The 21,908-nt window shown below is 55.9% G+C and overlaps 1 protein-coding gene across 1 annotated transcript; it reads left to right on the top strand.

Moving 5' to 3' along the window:
* Positions 1-973: 973 nt before the first annotated feature.
* KRBA1 (KRAB-A domain containing 1) lies at positions 974-21,317 on the top strand. The gene is made up of 18 exons (XM_041002189.1): positions 974-1,056; positions 8,597-8,723; positions 9,081-9,200; positions 10,233-10,382; positions 11,008-11,166; positions 11,932-12,054; positions 12,244-12,417; positions 13,153-13,308; positions 13,843-14,037; positions 14,402-14,575; positions 14,903-15,076; positions 16,243-16,395; positions 16,865-17,044; positions 17,662-17,862; positions 17,966-18,107; positions 18,545-18,642; positions 18,987-19,097; positions 20,151-21,317. Exons 1-18 carry the CDS (start codon positions 1,045-1,047, stop codon positions 20,903-20,905), a joined length of 3,204 nt encoding a protein of 1,067 aa, XP_040858123.1. The 5' UTR covers positions 974-1,044; the 3' UTR covers positions 20,906-21,317.
* Positions 21,318-21,908: the final 591 nt, after the last annotated feature.

Here is a 21,908-nt window from a genome sequence, read left to right as displayed (position 1 = left end):
TTCAAGATGTCAGATGGACTGATCCTAGCTCAAATGATCAGCAGGATTTTATCTTCATAGAACTCCTGCTTCCAAATCCCCTCCCCTTCCATCTGGAAGAAGAGGCTGAGCCCAGGGGACCCCCGCCTCTCTGAGCATTCTAATAAGGGAACCTCCTGGACAGGCAAATGAGGCCTCCCACATGCCAGCAACGACTGTGGTTGCCATAATCAACAAAACAGGCTAACAGTCACTCAAAATACAGTAACATAGATCAGTGTTATAACAACGTGTAATAACACAGGTCAACGGCTATTATAAACAAAATAATACAACACAGGATTAACAACGCAAGGCAGTGTGCTCTAGCAATATAACAGCAAGCAGGTTACCATTGCAGTGAGCAAGGGCGTGGAGTGGAAGATCTGAGGATGTGGGTGCCTGGGGTGTCACAGCCACTTTGCCCATCCATGCAGTCAGGGTCACAACCCCCGCCCCCTGCCCATGCCAGGTCCGTCTGTGCAAGAAATCAGCCCGCTTTCAGCCGAGCATTCCCACCTGGCACCTGTGCAGGACGCCCTCAGTAACTGAATGGGTGGATGGCCGATGCAGACTGGCGAGCTTGCACACCCGCAAGCAGCACCGCCTGGGTGGCAGCACGGGTGTCCCTGCGTGGAGGGTCCAGGTCCGCTAGTGGACAGGGGGCGGAGACGGGGTGTCAGCCTGCCCCGCCCTAGCCCCGCCTCCAACCCAGCTGGCGCCGCGGTCGCGCCTGCGCAGTCCCAGCTGCCGAAGCCCCGGGTTCTGGGCGGAAGCCGGACCACCCCTCCCGGGATGCGAAGCGCTAGGGGCGGGCTCGGCTTGGTTCGGGGCGGGCCCAGCTGCGTCCGCCCTGTCCCTCCCTGGCGGCCGGAGCTCCCCGACCCGCCTCCTCCCGCGCCGAGCAGCGGGGCCTCGGTCGCCGGGTGTCCCCGCACAGCCTGCGACCAAGGAGCGGGCGCTGGCGTCTGGGCCCGCGCCGGAAACTGTGTCAGCCGAGGAGTGGCCAGGAGCCGGAGTCTCGCCATGGCGCGCCAGGTAAGGCGAGCCACGGCGGACGCGTGGACGGAGGGACGCTTGGGCCCGTCTGCTCGGTGCAGTGCGGCCCCGAGGGACGGCGGGGGCGGGAAGGAGCCGGGACCCACCAACTCTAGGATCAGCTGTACCGGGCCTGGCCGGGCTGAGGCTCAGGGTCCTCGGGCTGCCCCCTCCCCCACTGTCCACCGCCCCACTCCCTTCCCAAGACACGCAGACCTCCATCCACCCTCCACCCCACCCCCCAGAAGCTCATTCTCCGCGTTAAGCATTGCCCCCCCTCTCCGCGTGTCCTCCTCCTTAGAAGTTACCCAAAGTGCGGTGCGAGAGGCCTGGGGGAATGGGTCCATTTCATACTTTTATTCTTGGTAGGAACCTGGATCCGGGGGGCACCGACATGGAAGTGGGGAGAAATAGAAGATAAACCAGGTCCCAGGTTTGGTCCTGGTGAGGTGTGTACATCCGACTGCTGGAGGGAGAGCCCCACCTGCTCTGTAGCCTGGGCAGAGTTGGCACCGGGTTGTGTGGGAGCTGCCAAGATGGCAAGGAAGCTGGAGGTGGTCTGCACCTGGAGCTGCTGGGTGTTCTGGGTGGGCACCTGGAGCCAGTTCTGCCACTGTGGTGTGTGTGAGCCTGAGTTTTGGCCCACCTCAGGCAGCTGTACATGCTGTGGTGGGCAGGCAGTATGTGGCCGGGCAGAGCAGGCACAGAATCTTGGCCAGTGGGTAGCCCGCAAGCATCCCGAGAGAACAGAGAAACAAGGAAAGTTGGGTGTTGCTGGGTGTCGCCCTTGCAGCTCCAGTGGTACGGGGATACACTGGCTCCAGATACCCACTGATACCATCCCAGGACCACCTTATACCTTGGCTTACTGTCCTGTAAGCCCAGGGGGCTGGACCCCCTGGTCTGTCAGGTGTAACCTTCAAAGATGGAGCTTCCTGGAGGAAGTGGCCAGGGGTGGCCACCACAGTGCGGTATAGAGGACCTGCTTTGCATGTGACTCCTGGACTGTGGGTGGGCGAGTAGGGCTCACAGGAAAGGGCAGCATGGTCTGCTGGTGCGGGTGTGGCTTGAGGCTCAGAAGGACTGGGATCTGTGGACAGGCTTGTGGTCCCTGAAGCTACAGTTTCCATGGAGAGCTTGGTAATACACTTGATAAAAATTGGAGGACTCTCTTAGTAGCCCAGAGCTTGGAGGTTGTGGGGCTCCAACAGTCTTAGATCAGTCCAGAAAGCTTGTCTCCTGTTGCTTGGGGGAGTGAGGTCAAGGCTGAGGAGGATGGTGTGTGTGCATGGTGAGCTGGGGGGGGGAGGGGGATTGCCTCCTCTCAGCGTTGAACGTGGGCACGCTCACACTTCCTCCGTCCTTCACACATTCACTTTTCCTCCACGTGTCGTGGGGGGGGGGGGGCCACAGGAGCAGCAGCGTCTACTCCAGCCTGTCGCTGCCTGGTGGCATTGCTATCAGAACTTCGTCACAGAGAAGTTTGCTTGCAGGCTGAGATGGCGACAGGCCTGGAGAGGCCTGGAAAGCATCCCTTCCAGATGTCTAAAAAAGGTGGATATATTTAGCCTGGAGAGAAAGAGGCCCTGGGGGCCAGGAACTCAGAGAGTGTGTGTGTGTGTGTGTGTGTGTGTGTGTGTGTGTGTGTGTGTGTGTGTGTGTGTGTGTTGCTAGCTGGCTGCAGGAGTGCTAGGTTTAACTTTGTACACATCCCAGCATTGATTCCGTGTTAATTCATTTCTCGGTCATGACATCCCTGTGGGGTTGGTTGGTTGGTAGGACCCAGTACTGTAGACACAGTTGCTCAGATGCACAGGGATCAAGTTGTTTGGCTAAGGTCCCATAACTGATCCGAAGCCACACTGGGGATTCAGCTGCTTGGTTCAACCTTGAGTGTCCATCCAGAACGTCTTAACCCAGCAGGCAGCAGATGTCCTGGGCTCTTCCCCTTCTAAGCTGAGGCTGCAGCGCCGGCCTGGCTCAGCTCTGCTAACCCGCCTTGCTGGCCCGTGTCTTGGGTGGAATTCTTACAGGCAGAGTGCCGGATGTGGACTAGCACACACCTAGACTGTGGCTCTCAGGACCAAGCTCACCAAAGACATGGAGGTGAAATCAAAATCCTGTAGTTTGCATGCGTCCCCCAAACTCTGTATGTTGAAACCTGAAGTTGTCAGTGGTATTTGAGAGCTTGAACTTTGAAGGGGTGATTGGGTCCTGAGAGTTCTGCCCTCAAAATGGACTCAGGGGGCCTAATGCAAGGGCTCAGTTGGCTAAATCCTCACCTCGGAAGTTCTGGGATCCCATACACACACCGTTTCCTGTCCCGGCTGCTACAGTTCCCATCCAGCTCCCTGCTTGTGGTCTAGGAAAGCAGTCATGACAACCCAAAGCCTTGGGACCCTGCACCTGCATGGGAGACCCTGAGGAAGCTCCTGGCTTCAGCCGTTGCAGCTCTTTGGAGAGTGAACCAGAGAATGGGAGGTCATTCTCTCTGTCCTTCTCTCTGTAAATCTGATCTGCCTTTCCAGTCGAAATAAATCTTAAAAAAAAAAAAAAAGAGAGAGAGAAGAAAAGAAGAAGAATGGACCTGGCACGGTAGCCTAGCAGCTTAAGTCCTCGCCTTGCACGTGCCAGGATCCCATATGGGCACCAGTTTGTGTCTCAATGGTCCCACTTCCCATCCAGCTCTCTGTGGCCTGGGAAAGCAGTTTAAGACGGCTCAAAGCCTTGGGACCCTGCACCCATGTGGGAGACCTGGAGGAGGCTGCTGGCTTCGGATCAGCTCAGCTCTGGCTAGTGTGGCCACTTCGGGAGTGAATAAAAAAAAATGGCGATGGCGCAGTGTGTTCTTAAAGCTGAGTTTCCCTGGGACTTGCCTGGTGTGACTCAGTAAGTGATGTGCTGTGACACCTCAGGGCTAGTCAGAGTCCCCTCCGCAAACGGGGCCCTGGGCAAGCAGACCCCCGGCAGATGAGGCCCTCAGCCTTCTCAGTTACAGGTATTCTATTATAGCAACACAACTCCAACTGAGACTCGGAATAAGCCATTTCCTTAGTTTGCAGTGAAAAGTACATCTGACAGTAAGGCTGGAAATATGTGGTGATTGAGTCCAGCTTGACTACGTGTCTGGTTTGTTTTGTGCTGGGTGATTTGTAAAGAGCAGAGCCGGGAGGTTCCAGGGGCCAGAATGTCTTGCTGTGTCAGTCCTTGGTGGAAGATGGAGAAGTCAGACAGTATGCACAAGAGAGCAGAAGGGGGCTCAGCTGATCCTTTTATCAGAAAGCTACCCGATTGATAAGTGGCACTAATCCATTCAGGAAGGCTGAGGCCCCAGGACCTAATTGCCTCTTAAATGTTCCTCCCCTCCCCCCCAGCACCCTTGCCCTGGGAATTAAGTGTCCAGCACGTGAACTTTGGGGGACACATTTAAATCACAGCACCTATGGCAGAATCTATATGAGAGAGCATGGACAGTGTGTGGAGGAACCTACAGATGGCAGTGGGGAGCCGGGATGACCTAAAGCATCCATCACAGCTGAGGACGGGCACCGCTGAGAGTGACACAGGGCCCAGGGACTGTGGCTCTCATCGAGAGAATGGTGGCAGCCCTCCAGATGCCAGCCTCAGGCCTATCCTGCAGGTGGGCCTTTCTAGGGGAGCTGTCTCTCACCTCCCCTCCTACATCCCTGGCATGGTCCCTGGTGTCAGCTACAGGTGTCTGTCCAAGGCCAGGAAACAGAGCAGTTTGGAGTGTTCTGAATGGACATTCCCAACAGGGGAATAACTAGGCCTGGGCCAGAGCCTTGAAGGTTATCCCAGGAAGAGAGGTGCTGGGCTGGCCAGGGGCAGGCACATCAGCCTGCCTGTGGGCCTCTGGGTCTCAGGGCAGCAAGCAGGCAGGGTGCTGGGGGGAGAATCCAGCCTGGTGTGTGGATGGGCTCTGACCCCGTTAGAAGGAGAGCAGAGTGCAAGTGGTTGTGACTGCATGGTGCAGCTGTCACGGGGTGTCAGGCAGAGAGCATGACAATGAGTGGGTGACAAGGCTGCCACCTACTAGCAAGACAGTTTTTTAAATCAGTGACTTGAGTAGATGAAACAAAGCAGAAGATGAGCAATGCTTTCCTTTTCTTCAATAAATCTGTCTCACAAATAAGTGGATTAGCATTTGTTGCTAAGCTAGAAGGCCCTTTCCCGCAATTCACATTCTCTGCTTAACTCAAAATTTTGGCTATCATTTCAAATCCATGCCTGTCAGGTGCTGATCAATTTTTAGAGTCTGATGGTGGCTTTAAAGTTTACTGTATCATGTTTTAAAGGAATCTCAGGCAGAAATGTTGCTTTTTGTCTGCAGCAGGAGAAATCTGGCTTCCTACAGGTTTCCAGGGGTCACCCCAGGAAAGGCTTGCTTCTGAACACTTGTCTGAGTCAGGCACCAGCTTCGAGGGATGAGCAGTGAGCGGGGACTGGTGCAAGGGTGTGCGAGGTGGGAAAGGCAGGGCTGAGATCAGAGAGCCTTCCACGATGTCACCTCCCCTAGAGCTTAGGGCTCATGGGCCACAGGGCCTGAGAGGGCACTGCTGCTAGGAACCTGGTGACACTGGGGGGTCACGCCACTGGAGCTGACTGCAGCTGGCTCTGCAGGTGACTCTGTGAAGAGGTGGAGCTTCCAAGAGCAGGCAAGACCTGGTGAGAATGGACGCAGCCCAGCCAAGGCCTGTGAACCAGCCAGCCTGCAGCCAGGGGTCTGCAAGAGCTGTGGTCACAGGATTGGAGCCTGAAGAGGAAAGCTGTGAACACAGGCCAGAGGGTCAGGCCTGTGATGTGCTTGTTTGTGTTCTGCCTGTCTGTCCCAGTGAGGGGGTCTCTCTGACCTCAGCCTGCCAGGAGCTTCCAAGTCTCTCCTTCTCACCCCACCACGAGGGTGCCAGGTTCCAAGGACTTGAGCCATCGTCTGCTGCTTTCCCAGGCAGTAAGCAGGGAGCTGGATCTGAAGTGGAGCAGCCAGGGCACAAACTAGCACCATATGGGATGCAGCTGCCCCAGGGTGGAGGGTTAGTCTGATACACCAACATGCTAGCCCTCTGAACAGGCTTAGCCCCCCTTTTTTTAATATTTATTTTTATTGGAAAGGCAAATTTACAGAAAAAAAAAAAAAAGGAGAAACAGAAAGATCTTCTATCTTCTGGTTCACTCCCTCAAGTGGCTCCAACAGCCAGAGCTGAGCCAAAGCAAAGCCAGGAGCTTCTCCAGGTCTCCCATGTGGGTGCAGGGTCCCAAGGCTTTGGGCCATCTTCAGCTGCTTCCTCAGGGAAGCAGGAAGCAGGGAGCTGGATGGGAAGTAGAGTTGCCGGGATTGGAACCGGTGTCCATGTGGGATGCTAGCACATAGAGGATTTAGTCACTGAGCCATCATGCTGGGCCTCCCAAACAGGTTTTTATAGCTTCTCTCTCCAGATAATACTGGAAGAATAATATAAACTTGCTCTTTGCTTGATTCCCGATTATTGAATCTTCCATGTTTAGATATATAGTGTTTTTTTCTTTGTTATACAGGCTGAGCGTCCCTAATACCAAAATGTGAAATTTAAAATCCTTCAGAGTTTTCTGAGTGCCTCAGTGCTACAAGTAAAAAGCTTTACTCCTGACCTTGTATGCCAGGTCACAGTTAGAACACAGGTACAATCAAAATATCACATAAAATTGCTTTTAGGGCCTGGCACGATAGCCTAGCAGCTAAAGTCCTTGCCTCGCATGAGCCAAGATCCCATGTGGGTGCCAGTTCTAATCCTAGTGGCCCCACTTCCCATCTAGCTCCCTACTTGTGGCCTGGGAAAGCACTCAAGAAAAACCCAAAGCTTTGGGACCCTACACCTGTGTGAGGGACCCAGAGGAGGCTCTGGGCTCCTGGCTTCAGGTTAGCTCAACTCTAGCCATTTGCAGCCACTTGGGGAGTGAATCAACGGACAGAAGATTTCCTCTGTGTCTTTCCTCCTCTCTGTATATCTCTCCAAGAAAAATAATCTTAAAAAAAATTGCTTTAAGGTTGTGTCTTTAGGGTATGCACGAAATGTAAATGAGTTTCATGTTTTTAATTGGGTTCCCTCCCCCAGGTTTATCATGGTGTGTATACAAATACTTTAGAATGTAGAACATTCTTGGGGGTTGGCATAGTGGGTAGAGCCACTGCTTGCAATGCAAACATTTTGAATAGGTGCCAGTTCATGCCGTTTCAAATCCAGCTCCCTGCCAGTGGCCTGGGAAAGCAACAGAAGATGGCCCAGGTATTTGGGTGCCTGCACCCACATAGGAGACCCAAAGGAAGCTCCTGGCTCATGCTTCCTGGCTCAGTACTAGCCATTGTGACCATCTGGGGAGGGCACCGGGTGATGGGAGAGCTCGGTTTCTTACTCTCTTTTAAATAGATAAGTCTTTAAAAAATAACAAGAAAAGGAGCGCTTGTTGGGCCCATGTATTCCCAGTAAGAAACACTCAGCCTCACGTGAGTTTTATTGGTAAGGCTCTTTTCTCCCTCTGTGATGCGGCCTTGCTAGGATCCCAGGGCCTCAAAGGGATGTTTGCTTCCATTAACTCAGCTTTATCATGGTAAGTTGAGGGGTTGCTGGGGTTAACTTGTGTTAGGGCTCAGTAGCCCCAGGCATGTTATCAGAATATAATACCATAAACCTGGTGGTGTTTTTTTTTTTTTTTTGAAGACTTACTTATTTTTACTTGAAAGGCAGGTTTACAGAGAGAAGCTATCTGCTGATTCATCCCCCAAGTAGCTGCAACAGCCAGAGCTGAGCCAATCCAAAGGCAGGAGCCTCTTCCGGGTCTTCCACATGGGTGCAGGGTCCCAGTGCTTTGAGCCATCCTCGACTGCTTTCCCAGGCCAGGCAAGGAGCTGGATGGGAAGTAAAGCAGCTGCAATAGGAACTGGCATCCATATGGGATGCCAGCACTTGCAGATAGAGGATTAGCCTGGTTGAGCTATTTTGCTGGCCCCAACCTGGTGGTTTCAAGATAGTATCAGTTGACTGTCTCACATTCCTGGCAAACAGATGTCCAAAATCCAGGTGTGGCGGGGTCAGGGGCTCTGCTCATGGTGAAGGCTTGAGGGCAGGGTCCTTCTTGCACCTCTCTCCAGTCTCTGCACCTGCTTCTTCCCATGTGCCTGTCACTGTCTGTGTCTTTTCATAGAAAAGGCCCTGGCCACCTGGACAGAGGGGTCACACTGTTGACGAGTGTCACGTCATCCTAGCTTTATCTACCGTGGCCTGTATTCCAAATGAGGTTACATCCACACGACCAAGGCTTAGGAGTCCAGCTGTCTTCCTGGGATTCCCAAGTCAACGCCCCAGCACTGTCCCTGGGACATGTTCCCGCCGCTCCTTGTGTCAGGCCTCCAGCTGTGTTCACTGCTCTGCCACCCCTGCCCCCCAGTGTCTGCTGGGAGATGCAGCAGGCCACCAGGCTGAGGGACAGCTGGGCTGGGCCTCACCAACATGGGGCCAACCAACCCCCCTGGAGACTGTGCCCACAGGTGACCATCACCTTCAAGGACCTGGCCGTGCGGTTCTCCGAGGAGGAGTGGCGGCTCCTGGAGGAGGGACAGAGAGAATTCTACCGTGAGGTGATGCGTGAGAACTACGAGACCCTGGTCTCTGTGGGTAAGGACCTGCGGGCCCTCCCCCAGGATGGGAGACAGCAGCCAGGGGTGAGCAGGAGAGAGAGGGAGGCCTGAGCCCAGTCCCACAATCCTGAGCCCCTTCATAATGCAAGGATGTGCTGGGTCTTAGTTTTATCATCTGTGAGATGGGCAGTTCCAGAGCCTGTTGGAGAGCTCAGAGCTGGGTGGGGGGTCTTGCTGTGTCTTCCATGGCGGTGCTGTTTCTGTGGCCTCAGGAGGATTCTGTATGGTGGCCTCTGTGTTGGGGAACCATCAAGATGTGCATAGATGGGCCACTGCGTAGCTGTGGGGGTCAGAGGCCGTCTGTCCCTAGGGAGACTGTCCTCTCTCTTCTCAGGGACATCCGAGCTGCTTCCTCTCTCTGCTTTCCTGTCACCCATGGAGCCTGGAAGAGCTGTGCTGGGAAGGGAACGTGCTGCAAAAGGACAAGAGCTGCCTGCTGGGGGAGCCCCCCAGGGTAAGTCCTGTTGCACTGAGTCTCCCCTCAACGCCAGGGAAGACTCCTAGAACCTCAGCCTGCTAGGGCAGTGCACTCCCCACGGAGCATGCTCCTCCAGCCAAATCCTCCTGACATCCCCTCACTCCTCTGCCATCTGGACTGAGAGTTTCTGTGGGAAGCACTCACAAGAAACCTGGGGTGGCCCTGGCAAGCACCTCTGTCCCAGGCCCCCTGCCAGCTAACAGCTGCAGCGTTTTCTCAGTCAGCCCTGCAGAACCAGCCAGCAGCTCCCAAGTGTCCACAGGACCTGGACTGGCCAGGCCAGGAAGTTGGGCCTACTTGGAAAAGCTAGAGGCAAGGGCAGTGTGGCCTGAACCCATCAGAATCTGGTTGTGGAATCGAAGTTAGGGTTTATCCAGAGGCAGGGTTAGTGCATATGCCCAGGAGCAGTCCAAGCAGGCTGCCACATATGCTTCTGTTCATTACAAGCTTTGTGCATTTTTACAGGTTTAAACAAGGCAGCTTTATGTTATATATCAAAGATCAGAGGGGGCTGCAGCTGCTGGTAGTTCACTTGGGTATTGATGGGAGGATCGTCTGCCTTCCCATACGCCCACATTTCCTCTGTGCGAGAAGACAACAGGGGGGGTTGTTAATCACTGCTGGCCGTCCATTGTTCTTCCTGTAATTACCTTCCTTAAGACACCAAGCTACCTCCTTCAATCCTGTTGACGCCTTAACGTACAGCAGGTGTTTCTTGGGCCACAGAGATGGCTTCCTCTCTGTAGAATTGACTTGATTTCTTCACAAGAGAGACTGACCCAGCTGTTACAAGAGGAGGTGAGAGAAGGGATAGCTGAGCATAGATGAGCCCTGTCAGACACCCTCACCAGGGCAGAGCGCTGGCCTCAGAGCAAGCCCCTTGAATCTCGCTGGGCACTGGCTGCTGCCAGCGGCTACTAGGGCTGGGAGGAGGGCGTGAGGTGCAGGGGCTGGCAACCCTGCTGAGCAAACACAGGCTACCGAGCTCACCACTGTCTCCCCCTGCAGGAACACAGCCCCAGCATAGCCTGCACCTGAGCGCCCTGGTGCAGCTCGTGAAGGAGATCCCGGAGTTCTTATTCAGGGAAGCCAAGAGCACTGTGGACGGCCCTGAGAGCCGAGCAGCCGGCCTGGATGGGGACAGAGCGAGTCCTGAGGGTAAGTTAGCCGGGACGGCAGGGACAGTGTGCACATAGGGTTCTCCGCACTGCACATGTAGGTTCCCATCCACCGCCTGGGTCTGTAGTGTGCCTGCCTGATCCCTAGTTGCTCCCAGGCAGGTGCAGGGCGGCAGAGGGATCGAAAAGCAGCTCCTGCTGCCTGGCTGTGTGCCTGCTGCTTGAGCCCCTGGGGCACAGAGGCTGAGAGAGCGACTCTTACTTGCCAATCCAGCCACCCTCTGGTAGCTGTGCCCTAAGTGGTGCAGAGGGCAGTGTGTGTGAGTGCCTGCTTCACAGACGAAGAAAAAGAGAAGTCATTTATACTGCACACGGCTGCAGCCTGGGCTCCTGTCACCTCACCAGTTATTCCCTTCCCCTGAAGGTGCTTGTCCATGCTCCTGCCTGTCGCTCTGCCCCACTCATTGACGATAAATGAACAGGAAGTGGGGACAGAGGCACAGGTTGGTGGGAATATGGCTGTAGAACTGGTGCTTCAGAGTCTGGTGGCAGTAATGCACAGGGAGCTGACATCTGGGCGTTGGTAGTGGAACATGGCAAAGAAGCACATGCATTGCCAACACTTCCTGGCACATCTTACCAGTTTGGGTGTCTGCCTCTTCCAGTTACAGCTGTGACAATAGAAAACTGTCCTCTGCAAGGTCAGCTTAGCTGCCTTCCAGAAAGCCCCAGTGACCAACACAGCCTGGCCACCACGCCCACCAGCAGCTCATCGTCCAGTGGCCTCCCTGGAGACAAGGGGCGGGAAAGTCCCCTTCCCATTGGTGAGTCTGATCGAGCAGGGGACCAACATTTCCAGGGCCCTGGGAAGGAGAGCTTGGAGCTGTGGCATCTTCGTCTTCTCTAGGACTACATATCATCCGATACTGGATGGAGACAGGGTTATACAGGCTGCAGGTCAGGATACTCGGCCACTGGTCTGTGGCCCAGGGAGAGCAGAGATGGGGCCTGGTTCCCAGGCAGCCTTGCAGCCAGCCAGCCTGTCCCTGAGGTCTGTGCACCTGCCACTTGTCATTTTCTGACCTGCAGACTTTGGACAGGGAAGATACCTGTGTCCCTCTGGGCTGATTGCCAGGCCTCCTCAGCAAAACAACAGTAAGAGTAGATCCATCTTAGGGTCTTATTTAATGTGTGTGTGTGAATTTGATATTCATCAGCGTGTTTTTTATTTTTGAGTTCATCTGATGTAAAATTGACAATCTTGTGTGGTTTTTAGATGTCATTTGGCACATTCTCTGACCTTCCTGTGACTTGATTGGAGAGGTATGAGTGTGAGTGCTGTGGTTGCCAGCATCGCTTGCTGGACCAAATTCAAAGGCCGCGTCTGTCCCGACTGGACAGTGTTGGTGCTGACAGACAGAAACGGAGCTGGGAAGCCCCTTGGTGCCCTGGGCACAAGTCCTGCAGAAGCTGGCCCCAGCACAAGTCACAGTTGTCAAGACCCTGCAGAAATGCTAGGGGCTGGAGAGGCCTGCCCTCTAGGGGCACAGAGTCCAGAGCTAGACATATTTCTCTGTCTTTTCCTGCAGCAGAAGCTGTCAGTAAACCATGGTCTACAGGGAAGACAAGCCCAGGCTCTCCAGGTGGGGAGCCCAGCCCTCCTACCTGTAGCCCCAGCAGGAGGAAGAGCCACAGAGAGATCCTGAGGACAGGTGAGAGGCTGGGGTACCTGAGACCCAGTGGTAGGGGGAGGTATATTTAGCTGGTGCCACGAGGTCATGTTTCTCTCCTTGCTGGTCCTGGGACACCCTCAAAGCAGAATCTTAGCCTCCTTGAAACCCAAGACCGTTCTGTAGGTGTTCCAGCTGGCCTCCGTGACCATGACCCTGTGTGTGCTGCAGGAACCTCTCCTAGGAGCAGCCCCTTACAGGGCCTCATCGGTGCTCAGAAAGAGATCCCTGTGCCCAGTCCCCAGCATCCTGAGGTGGCACCCAAACCACTTCCCCCTCTGCCCGGCCTGGTGTCATCAAAGCTGCCCAGAGTGGAGCTGGGACCCGTCAGCCTGCCCTGGCCAGGTGAGTGCTGGGCTTTGGGTCTCCCTAGACCACAGTCTCTGTGGCCCCTGGCAGCCTGCATGGCCTTCTGTGGCTGCTCTGCTTCCTCTCAAACATCTTTCTCAAAGGCGGTGGCCAGGAGCATGTGTCTGAAGCCAGGTGGCTCTCTTGAGGTCAGAAAGAAAAACAAATGTGGCCCTGCTCCCCTTGACTTGTTTGCCCTTCCTAAAGTGATTCTAGACAGAGGAGTGTAAGCCTCGTTTCGTGCCACTGCATGCCGAGATGCCCACAATGGACTCCAGATCTGGGCAGAGGTGGGACCCGGGGATGCCTCAGTTCTTTCGCCTGGGAAGGGGGTAATTGTTTTCCCCCCTCAGGGTCATCATGAATTATCCCAGAATACTGTGCTCTGTGTGTGTGTGAGAGGCCTGGAACTCCCCAAATGTTAGTCCAATTAGGACCCCAGAAGCCATGTGCGAGTGCCAGCAGCCCAGGACCCTTTCCTTCTCTTGGCAATCAAGGCCATGCCCCACCTGGACATCGAGGGCACACGTGCATGCTGCCCTCCCTTTAGGTCCTGCAGCTTTGGAGGTGTGGCCAGGAAATTTTTACCTGGACACCAAGAAAACAGTGGCTCATACAAGTCTAAAGGAGCCCCAAGACCACTGCCATTGCTGGATTTCTGCCCTGAATCCCCCCAGCTGCCCAGAGGATTGGCCCCTGAGGTCAGATGGAAATGTTCTTTTTTTTCTTTAGTGAAGACAGAGGCAGTCTCAAGGGACTGTCCCCTCCAGGGCCTGCTGAATTGCCTGAAGGAGATCCCAGAGGCCCCGGGCAGGCGTCCCAGTCCCTCTGGAGCAGAGGAGCCCCTGCTGCATGAGGAGCCAGGAGCCTGGAGAAGGACTTGTGCAGGTAATGGTGAGCCCGTTGCCCAGCAGCAGTGGGCGGTCAGGAGGTTGGGGGGTGAAGCTGTGCAGATGGAATGAGGTGTGTGGGAAATGGTGAATCAGTACTTGACAGTTTTCCCAGGTGGCTATTAGCATAAGGAACTGAAACATCTGTGAGGAAGACAGGAATGGTGGTGGGGTGACAGGAGACCAGAGATAGGAGTTCTGGCCCAGGAGATGACTGTGATTTGGGTGCCCCCGTGTTTGTGTGGGTCCCATTTCTGTGTGTGTCAGCTTCTCGGAACAGTAGAGAGCAAGCTGGTTGACTCTGGTGCTTACTGGGATGGTCTCAGTTAAGGCTACAGACAACCCTCTGGAGGCACTCTGAGAAGCCTGGGGCAGCTGGGATGTGATCTGGCTCTTTCCTGGTGAGGCTGGGACCTGCGCTGGAGGAAGAGGGGCCTGGGAGGTCCTTTCCTAACCCTGGAAAGCTCCCACAGGACTCTGCAGCTGAGCCCAGACCTAAAACCTGGGCTGCCTGGTGGCTGTCTTCCCACAGGGCCTGGACGCCAGCAGACACCGCCTCTCCGCCCTGGCCCTGGCAGCATGCTCACTATGGTCAAGATGGAGGACAGTTGGGCCCAGAGTCCACTAGTGCCCACCACCTGCCAAGTTGGCAGGCAGACTTATAGCCCCTCCACCTCCAGAGACAACAAAGGGGTCCGAGGACCCGGCTGGGGCCCCATAGCTCAAGGTGAGTGCTGGGTCATCTGGCAGGACTCAGTCCCTGGCTGAGGTTATGCTAGCCCATAAGGAAGGGCACCTGCCTGCCCTCTCTCCCCAAGCATTGAGCCTGAGTGTCCCTCGCTCTGCAGTCTAGTTCCCTGTGCAGGCATCCCTCTGTTGTGAGGACTGTGGCCACCCTGCCATCAGACTGGGGACATCTTTGTTCCAAAGGAACAAAGAACAAATCTGCCATAGGAGGGCTCCCTGACTGGCAATTTCCCCAGAGCCTGGAGCATGCCTCATCACCGTGACAAAGGGCAGGCCATAGAGGCCCTAGGAGGCATGGCTGGGGCATGCAAGAGATGGTAACAGGGTGATCTTTCCTGTCCCAGCTGGCAGGGCCTCAAGCTCACCTCTGGAAGCCCTGGAAGCCTGTCTGAAGGGCATCCCCCCAACTGCATCATCCCTTCCCCTGCCACTGGTCGCTTCTTGGTCCCAGAGCCCCCAACCAGGAGACCCTGGGTCTCAGAGGCCCGAGCCACATTCCCACGGATCGCAAAGTGAAGGTAGACTGTGGGCCTGAGGTGGTGTTGGTACCTGGGTACAGCAATGGGGGGTGAGGGGATGCGGAGGACACTGTTATCTTTCCCCCAGTCCCTCCTTCACACACCCTCTGCTAACTGTTCATCAAATTTAATGAAAACTGTTTCTAATCTCCCTGGTGTTTCCCTCTCATGGAACTCCTTATGGCCACGGGACACGGACCGAGGGGCTGTGAGGGTTGTTGTACTGTGGGCTTGTCATCCATGCCCTGGGAAGCCCTGGTGCTGACAGGGTCCAGGGGTCTCTACCTCATGGGCCTTCTGTGACTCCAGCTGTGCTGTCCCTTGCAGAGGTGACCAAGGAGCCTGTCCTGCCTCTGGCCCCACGGGGCTGTGTGAGAGAAGGCCCTGCCCGGCCCTCAGGCCCCCGAGGCACCCCTACCGGCTTCTCCTCTGCCAGCAGCACTGATGGGGACCTAGATTTCATGAGCCCTGCCAGGAGCCAGGGGCAGTGGCCCAGAAAGGGTAAGTGAACCACAGGGAAAGGGCACAAGTCCTCTCTGCCCCCTGGGTCTTGGGCCTGATTCGGTGGCATGCCCATGCCGGAAGCAGCACTGGGAGATTGCAAGGCAGGAGCCAATGACGGGCCTTGTCTTGGATGATGCTAAGGGCTCCATTTTAGTGACTGAGCTCTGAAGGAGCAGGGCAGTGTCTTAAGACCGCTTTAAAACCCTCCTGTTGCATAAAAACAGCAAAGTGAAGTCGGCCTTCGTCACCACCCTCCAGTTCCCTTTGTGTGGCTTGAGCTGGAGCTCATTTGCCCTGTGGAGCCATGCACAGGGCCCAGCTCCTCTGTCCTCACGCAGCCAGCAGCTCTGTAGACCACCAAGTCTACCTTGCTGTGTGTCTTCAACACTGCCCCCTGCCGTCTTTCTGCGTCTGGTCTGTGTGCTCCTCAGCCCCCAGCAGCACTTTGCCACGTCACGCAGGCTCGCATCTTTTCTGTGTGTTTTCTGTTGAAGGATTTGTGTTGCAGGCCACCCAGACAGCAGGAGCCCTCAAGCGCCTTACAGAAGTGCAACCTGTTTTATTCACCCTCTGCATTTGCAGCGGAGCTGGGGCCCCTGGGCTGCTCTCCCTCCACCTTCTGCCAGGGCTGGAAATCAGCCACCCTGCTGGCATAAACCCGGCCAGAACATCAGCTCTCCCAGGGCACTCTCTGGAATCCCAGTTCTAGTTCCTGTAGCTTGCACGGCTATCGCCAGCAATAAGATTCTTGCATTATAGCTGTGACACAGAGCTGACCTACAATGGCCCAGCATCAGGCTGAGGTGAGGGTACCTACAGTGTTGCCCTGGAGTGGTGAAAGAGCCTCCCACCCACTCCGTTGTTAGCTGCCTACGGGGTCAGCACACGGCTTTGTCCCTTACATGGTGGCAACTCGCTTTGCCGAGGGAGCCAAATACCAGGCCTGTGGCCAGGCTCCCTCCACACAACCCCTGGGCCCAGCTTCTGCATAGGTGTTCAATGGCCACCAGAGCAGGGCCACCCTGGAGCCCAAGCTGGCACATGTTCAGGCCCTGCCTCTAGTGGGCCCTTCCACCCTGGTCGTTGTGTAAGAGGTGAGGTTCCTGAAATTTGCAGAACCCAAACTACGGTCATGCAAAAATGTGGATGTTCCATCTCCACAGGAAGCCCACCAGGAAGCTCCCCACTCCAGAGTCTAGAGAACTGTCTCAGAGAGATCCCTGTGCCCAGGTCACAGCCTGCCTGGCCCTGCTCCTCGGCAGCAGACAGGGGACCAAGGAGAATGGACCTCAAGAATTGGGCGGCAGACAAGGAAGGTAACACAGCAGCCACTGTGGGTACCACAGAGTAGGACAGAGCAGCCCAAAGGGCAGGTCTGCCTGAGCCCAGAGGACAGTCTCGAAATAGGCAGAGGCATATCTGAGGCCAGAAAGCCAGGCAGACTGCTCAGCACAGCGCAGGCTGCCTAATGGGGAGTGACGGGTGGGGTCTGGCTCAGCATTTACACTTGGTGGTGCAAGGTGCAGGCCTGAGCCGAGTGTCAGCTGAGCTTCTTGGACCTGTCACTGAGCTATGGAATTCCTTGTGTCCCTGTAGCTAAGTGTGGGAGTAAAGAGAGCCTGGAGGATGCAGGCAGGATCCTGGGAAAAATCCCAGAGCAGGTGATTCCCATGGACAAAACTGTTGCCTAAGATCCCCGATCTGGCCAGGACTGTGTTGTGTGCCTTCTCTGTGGCAGCATGAGGCCCAGGGGTTGACAGGCCTGTTGACTTCTTGTTGCAACAGCACTGAGGAGCGAGTCCTGTGAGCCAGCTCATCCTGGACAAGGTGGGGGAGAAGTGCCTGCCAGGAGCCTCCATCTGGCCAACCCACAAGCCTTGTCCAGCTGTGCCCCCGCCTGCCATCCACGAGGGACCCGAGACCATGGGACCACCCGGCCGGGACCAGAGCACTGGCTCCAAGATGGTGAGCTACCTCCATTCTCAACGGTTCCTGGCTCTGTTTTCCTTGCAGTTAAAGGTTTTAACAGGGAAATAGATTCCCTTTCTCTGTTCTTTCCTGCCTCACATCCCTACCCGGAAGAGGGAAGCAGAGGTGTGGCAAGGAGGGGGTGGGACACAGTGGGCAGGGGTCTCCCTCTGACTCCTTCAGCAGAGCTCCTGGGTCAGCTGCTCTGGGCTGGGAGGACGACCCAGCTGATGACTGTGGTTTTCTTCTCTGTCCCCCAGACCCAGCCCAGTCCTCCCTAAACTGTGGGGGGCAACCCCAGCCTACCAAGTGGGAGGGACTCCTGGCATGTAAGACCCAGGGCCTGGACCACTAGGGGGGCTCCCAAAGACTTCAGACTTCTAGAAAGTTCCTCATTTGGTTTTCCAGGGTGGCCGTAGACATGGCCACACCCTGCCAAGCTCCAGCTTCACCTGTTTCCAGCTCCCGAGGTAACGGTTTAGGGCGCACCAGTGGCCACTTGAGCTGTGGGCTGAGCTAAAGGGAACCTGCTCTGTGTGCCCAGTCATTAAGGCAGAGTCCTCCTGGCTGTCATCAGGGCTGGACAGTGAGCTCTCTTGTTGTCATTCACACAGGGTCAGCTGCCAGACCCTCCCCGCTGCATTGCTTGGAGAGCTCCTTAAGGGACATCTTGCCGGTGAGACCCTTGCGCTTTGCCTGCTTGGCCGGTCCCAGCCCTGGCCCCAGCCCCAGCCCTAGCTCCAGCTCAAGCCTGAGTAGCTCTGACGGAGAAGACCTAAAGTTGGAGCCTGAGCTCTGGCAGCAGTCCCTGCAGGGTGAGCCGAGGTGGGGGCAAGGAATGCAGGGGCAGGGTGCTGAGCCCATGTGTCCACCTCCACCAGCCACAGCCCTGATGCCAGCTTTGTTTATAATTGCCAGTAAGGAACCACCTTCCCAGCTGCAGGCATCCTGTCCGTTTGTCCCCAAGTCCTCAAGTGGCCCCTCTTGGCAGCAGAGGCAGCAAGTCTGGTGAAGCCCCTGGGAAAGCGGAGCCCCAAAGCTGCGGTGTCCTCAGCTCAGGTGAGCCTTCCCTCTCCTAGGAGGGGCTGCCACATGACTGCAACCACATGATCGCAATGGGCCAGGACTCCAGGCTGATCATCTGAGTCCCACTTCTCGCTTGCCTGGCTCTTCCCGGACAGTTATCTGCGTCTTTTGGGCTTTGGCTGCCTGTAGCATCAGTTGTGCCTAAGAGAAAAGGCAGAGCCATGGAACAGAGGGGGACGCTCTTGATACATAAGCTGTATATATCCCTAGTGTATGTGCATACACATATGTGAGCATAGATGTAAAATAATGTGTATCTTGAAGACTTGGTAGTCAGTAACAGCCAAACAACATCAGAAGTGAGATTTCCCTGCCTGGGAGAATTTCTTGATGGCTGTTCCATCAGGAAATGCTGCCTACTGGCACAGGCCACCAAGCTTCTCCATTCAAGCTAACCCAGTATTTGTTCCTAGGAGAAGCAGAGAAGGCGGCAGAAGGCAGGTCCCAGTCACCAGAGAGGGAAGAGAGTGGCTGCCAACCTGGTGTCCCCCACAGCACCGGAGAAGGCGGTAAGGACTGGGCTGCAGAGACGTCAGGGGCAGCAGCAGCCTTCCACCCCAGCACACTCCTGTTCTGGGTTCCAGTCCCGGGCCATAGCCGCTACCTCGGGCAGACCCTGGCTGGCCGTGGACCATGAGCTCCATCAGCTTTCCCTGTGGCTTAGTGCTGGGCTGCAGGGTGCTTCATGCCGCACACAGGACAAGGCACAGCAGACACACGGCGCTCAGGGCCCCTCCACTAGAGGCAGGCTCCCTGGCCAGCCATGTGTCCATCTTGCATCTCATCCAAAGACCCCCGTGTCAGAAGGAAGAGTGCATGGCCCTAAGCTGAGCACTCTCTGTTCTTCCTCCAGAAGCAGTCAGGGCTCCCTGTCCTGCCCCACGGCTGGAGAAAAGACCCAGGCCTGAGGATGGGGACGAAGCCAGGGCTCTGGAGCCTACACACGGAAGGCCCAGCACTCCAGGTGAGCGGGCGGTTTCCCCATGCCCTCTGCACGTACCAGGACCCAGGGCCCAGCTTAGGGAAACACTTCTGGGTGATTCTATGGGCCTTGGGTTACAAAGGTGAGAGAAAACTTTTGTGCGTCTCAGGTTGCATCTTTAATTTCAGAGGAAATATCTGGAACTTCTAAACCAGCAAACATACCTCTTAAAAGCAGAAATTCAGGAGTGTCCCAGAGCCCAAGTTTGGGGCTTAAAGGGACTTTAACACCCAAATGAGAAAATGGACCCAGTGCTGTCGGATGCCCTGGCCATGGTCGTCCAGAGACATAGCTTCACAGCACCTGACTGATCAACCTTGGTGGAGAAAGACGCATGAGCATGGCACCCTGTGCTCTGGTCACTGTGGCTGGCTGGGAGCTGGGGCCCCTTTCAGGGCGCAGGGTTTCGGGAGCCCTGAGCTGACCTGTGTGACCGCTTTGCCTGAGGCTGAGCTGGGCAGGAACGCCAGGTGCTAAGGCCCAGGCTCTCCGGAGAGGACTGCATGGGCTCAAGGCCAGCCCCTGGGGAATTGGGTCTGAGGAGTTCTGTGATTTTCTTTTTTCTTTCTTTTTTTTTTTTTTTTTTTAAGTATTCCAAGTCTTAAAACGCTCTCAATCTGTAACTTCTAAGCAGAGTTGAAGCCAGATGGGTAGGACCCCTTGTGGTTTGCTTGGGACTGTGAGCCCTGGGAACTGGGTGACTCTGGGTGTGCCTGGTGGCCCCTGGCTGAATAGCCTTCCCAACCCATCTCCTAAGGGCTGCTGTGGGCCCTTCTTACCAACCCATGGGGCAGGGGTGTGTGTTGTAGTACTGATTTTAGTACCAGGAACCAGCTGCTGTTTCCTAGAAAGTTTGGTTACTGTGGAAGCCTGTTGCTCCTATGCCCCAATTTGGGGAAGAGGCAGGAGACATGGCTGCCTTGGTTGTAACAAGCTTCTGCACACAGTGTGCTCACGCTCCAGTGATCTTCCTTCCCTTCTAGAAAGCCAGGCCTTGGAGGTGATGGTCTGACCTGCTCTTTGCTCTGGTTTCAGCTGAGGCCCAAGGGAAGCTGCACCCCAGCGACTTTCCCCAGATGGGCGATGAGTCTTTGCAGCCACAGCCGCCAGCGTCGCCCCCTCCAGCAGCTGACCCTGCCGTGTCATCCACTGCCTGCAGTTGTGGGAAGCCCCTGCAGCAGGAGCTGCACAGCCTCGGGGCCGCCCTCGAGGAGAAGCTGGATCGGCTGGCCACAGTCCTGGCAGGCCTTGCTCAAGAAGTGGCCACCATGAGGACCCAAGTGGATCGCCTGGGGAGGCGCCCACGAGGCCCTGAGTCAAAGTCATGGGCCCTCTCCCGGGGACCTCGCTGGGCCAACGGCCTTGGTCGCAGACATATGCCCTACTGGAGGCAGAAGGGTCCCCCCAGACCTAAACCAAAGATCCTCCGGGCACAGGCTGAGGGCTGTAGGGCTGGTGATTCCCCAGGACTCCCCAGAGGGAGGGCCCGCTCAGCACCTCAGCTACCAACTGATGCTGCTCCCGCAGAGCCTCCTGGGCCTCCTTCCTCAGCACTCAGCTGCTGTGCTGTGCTCGGACATATGGGGAGCCACCAGGTGCCCCCTCCTCCTTTAGTGCCTGTTGCCTTACCCCCGCCAACGACCTCTCCCACCCCCAGTGCAGACGCAGAATCAGCCAGGATCCCAGGCCGGCCTAAGGAGCCCAGTGACTTGCTAGGGGGCATGCAGCGGACCCTACAGGAGGAGCTGTGGGGTTCTGAGCACAGGGACCCACGGTGGGGGGCCCACTGACCACACTCTCCACAGGTGGCCTTGTGCCCAGGGGACATGATTCCCTCCCCGCCCGTTCCTGTGGCCCTTCCCATCACTGGAGTCTTCGCCTGGTTCCCGGATTCTGCCAGGTCCTGGGGGTGTCTGCTCCAGAGGCCCAGAAAGGCGGTACATTCCTCAGCCACTGAGTGGCTACCTTTCTCAGGTTCAACCAGACATTGCTTCCTGCAGCTGGCCAGCTCCTGGGTGGCTCGTGTGGACTGGTGCACAGCGTGTCCCCTGTAGCTGTGGGGCAGTCAGGAGGGCCTCTGCAGTTGTGATCCTAGAAGCAAATGTTGGCACAGAGCTTATCTGGGAAGCACTCTGTCCTTTGATCCCAGCTGGATTTACCCCCTGTGAATTCTAAAATTAAAGACTGAGTTTTGCTTTGGCTCCTAGTAAAAGATACTCCATGTCCCCACAGTGGGGTCTGGCTGCTGGGGTTTCTCCAGCGGCACAGCAGGGAAGAGAGCTGGCAGTTTCTCCCCTGCAGTACCTCTGAGGGAATTTAGCAGTGTGCTTAGGAAGGCTCAGGGCCAGCAGGCTGGGACTAAAGTCCCAAACAACTGGAAAAGTGCACACCTACTGAGGTTGGGGGTCGTCAGACAATGGGTGTGGCTCGGGAGGTCAGAAGCCCAAAGTTAGGATGTTGTCAGGGTTGATTGTTGTTCTGGGCTGGAAGGGACCATGTCCTGGTTCTCCCCTCTCAGGACAGATGGCAATCTTTGTGTTCACAGGCATCTGCTCCATTGTCTCCACACGGCCCCTTTGTATTGGGACACCAGCTGTACTGGATTGGGGTCCACCCTGATGGGTTCATTGTTGCTTCATTACCTCTGTGTGAAGACTCAAGTCAGGTCACATTCTGAAGTGCTGAACCTGTGACACCAGCATGTCTTTTGGAAGGACACCTAAGCAGGACAGTCTTGGGATCAATTTGAAGAAGAAGCCATGGCCATTTATCCTAGCATCTGCTGGGGTCTGG

This window comes from Ochotona curzoniae, unplaced genomic scaffold, assembly GCF_017591425.1.
Source record: "Ochotona curzoniae isolate NIBS_2020 unplaced genomic scaffold, NIBS_Ocur_1.0 scaffold_2476, whole genome shotgun sequence".
In the NCBI taxonomy this organism is placed as follows: Eukaryota; Metazoa; Chordata; class Mammalia; order Lagomorpha; family Ochotonidae; genus Ochotona; species Ochotona curzoniae.
This window is presented reverse-complemented; position numbering and strand designations above follow the sequence as displayed.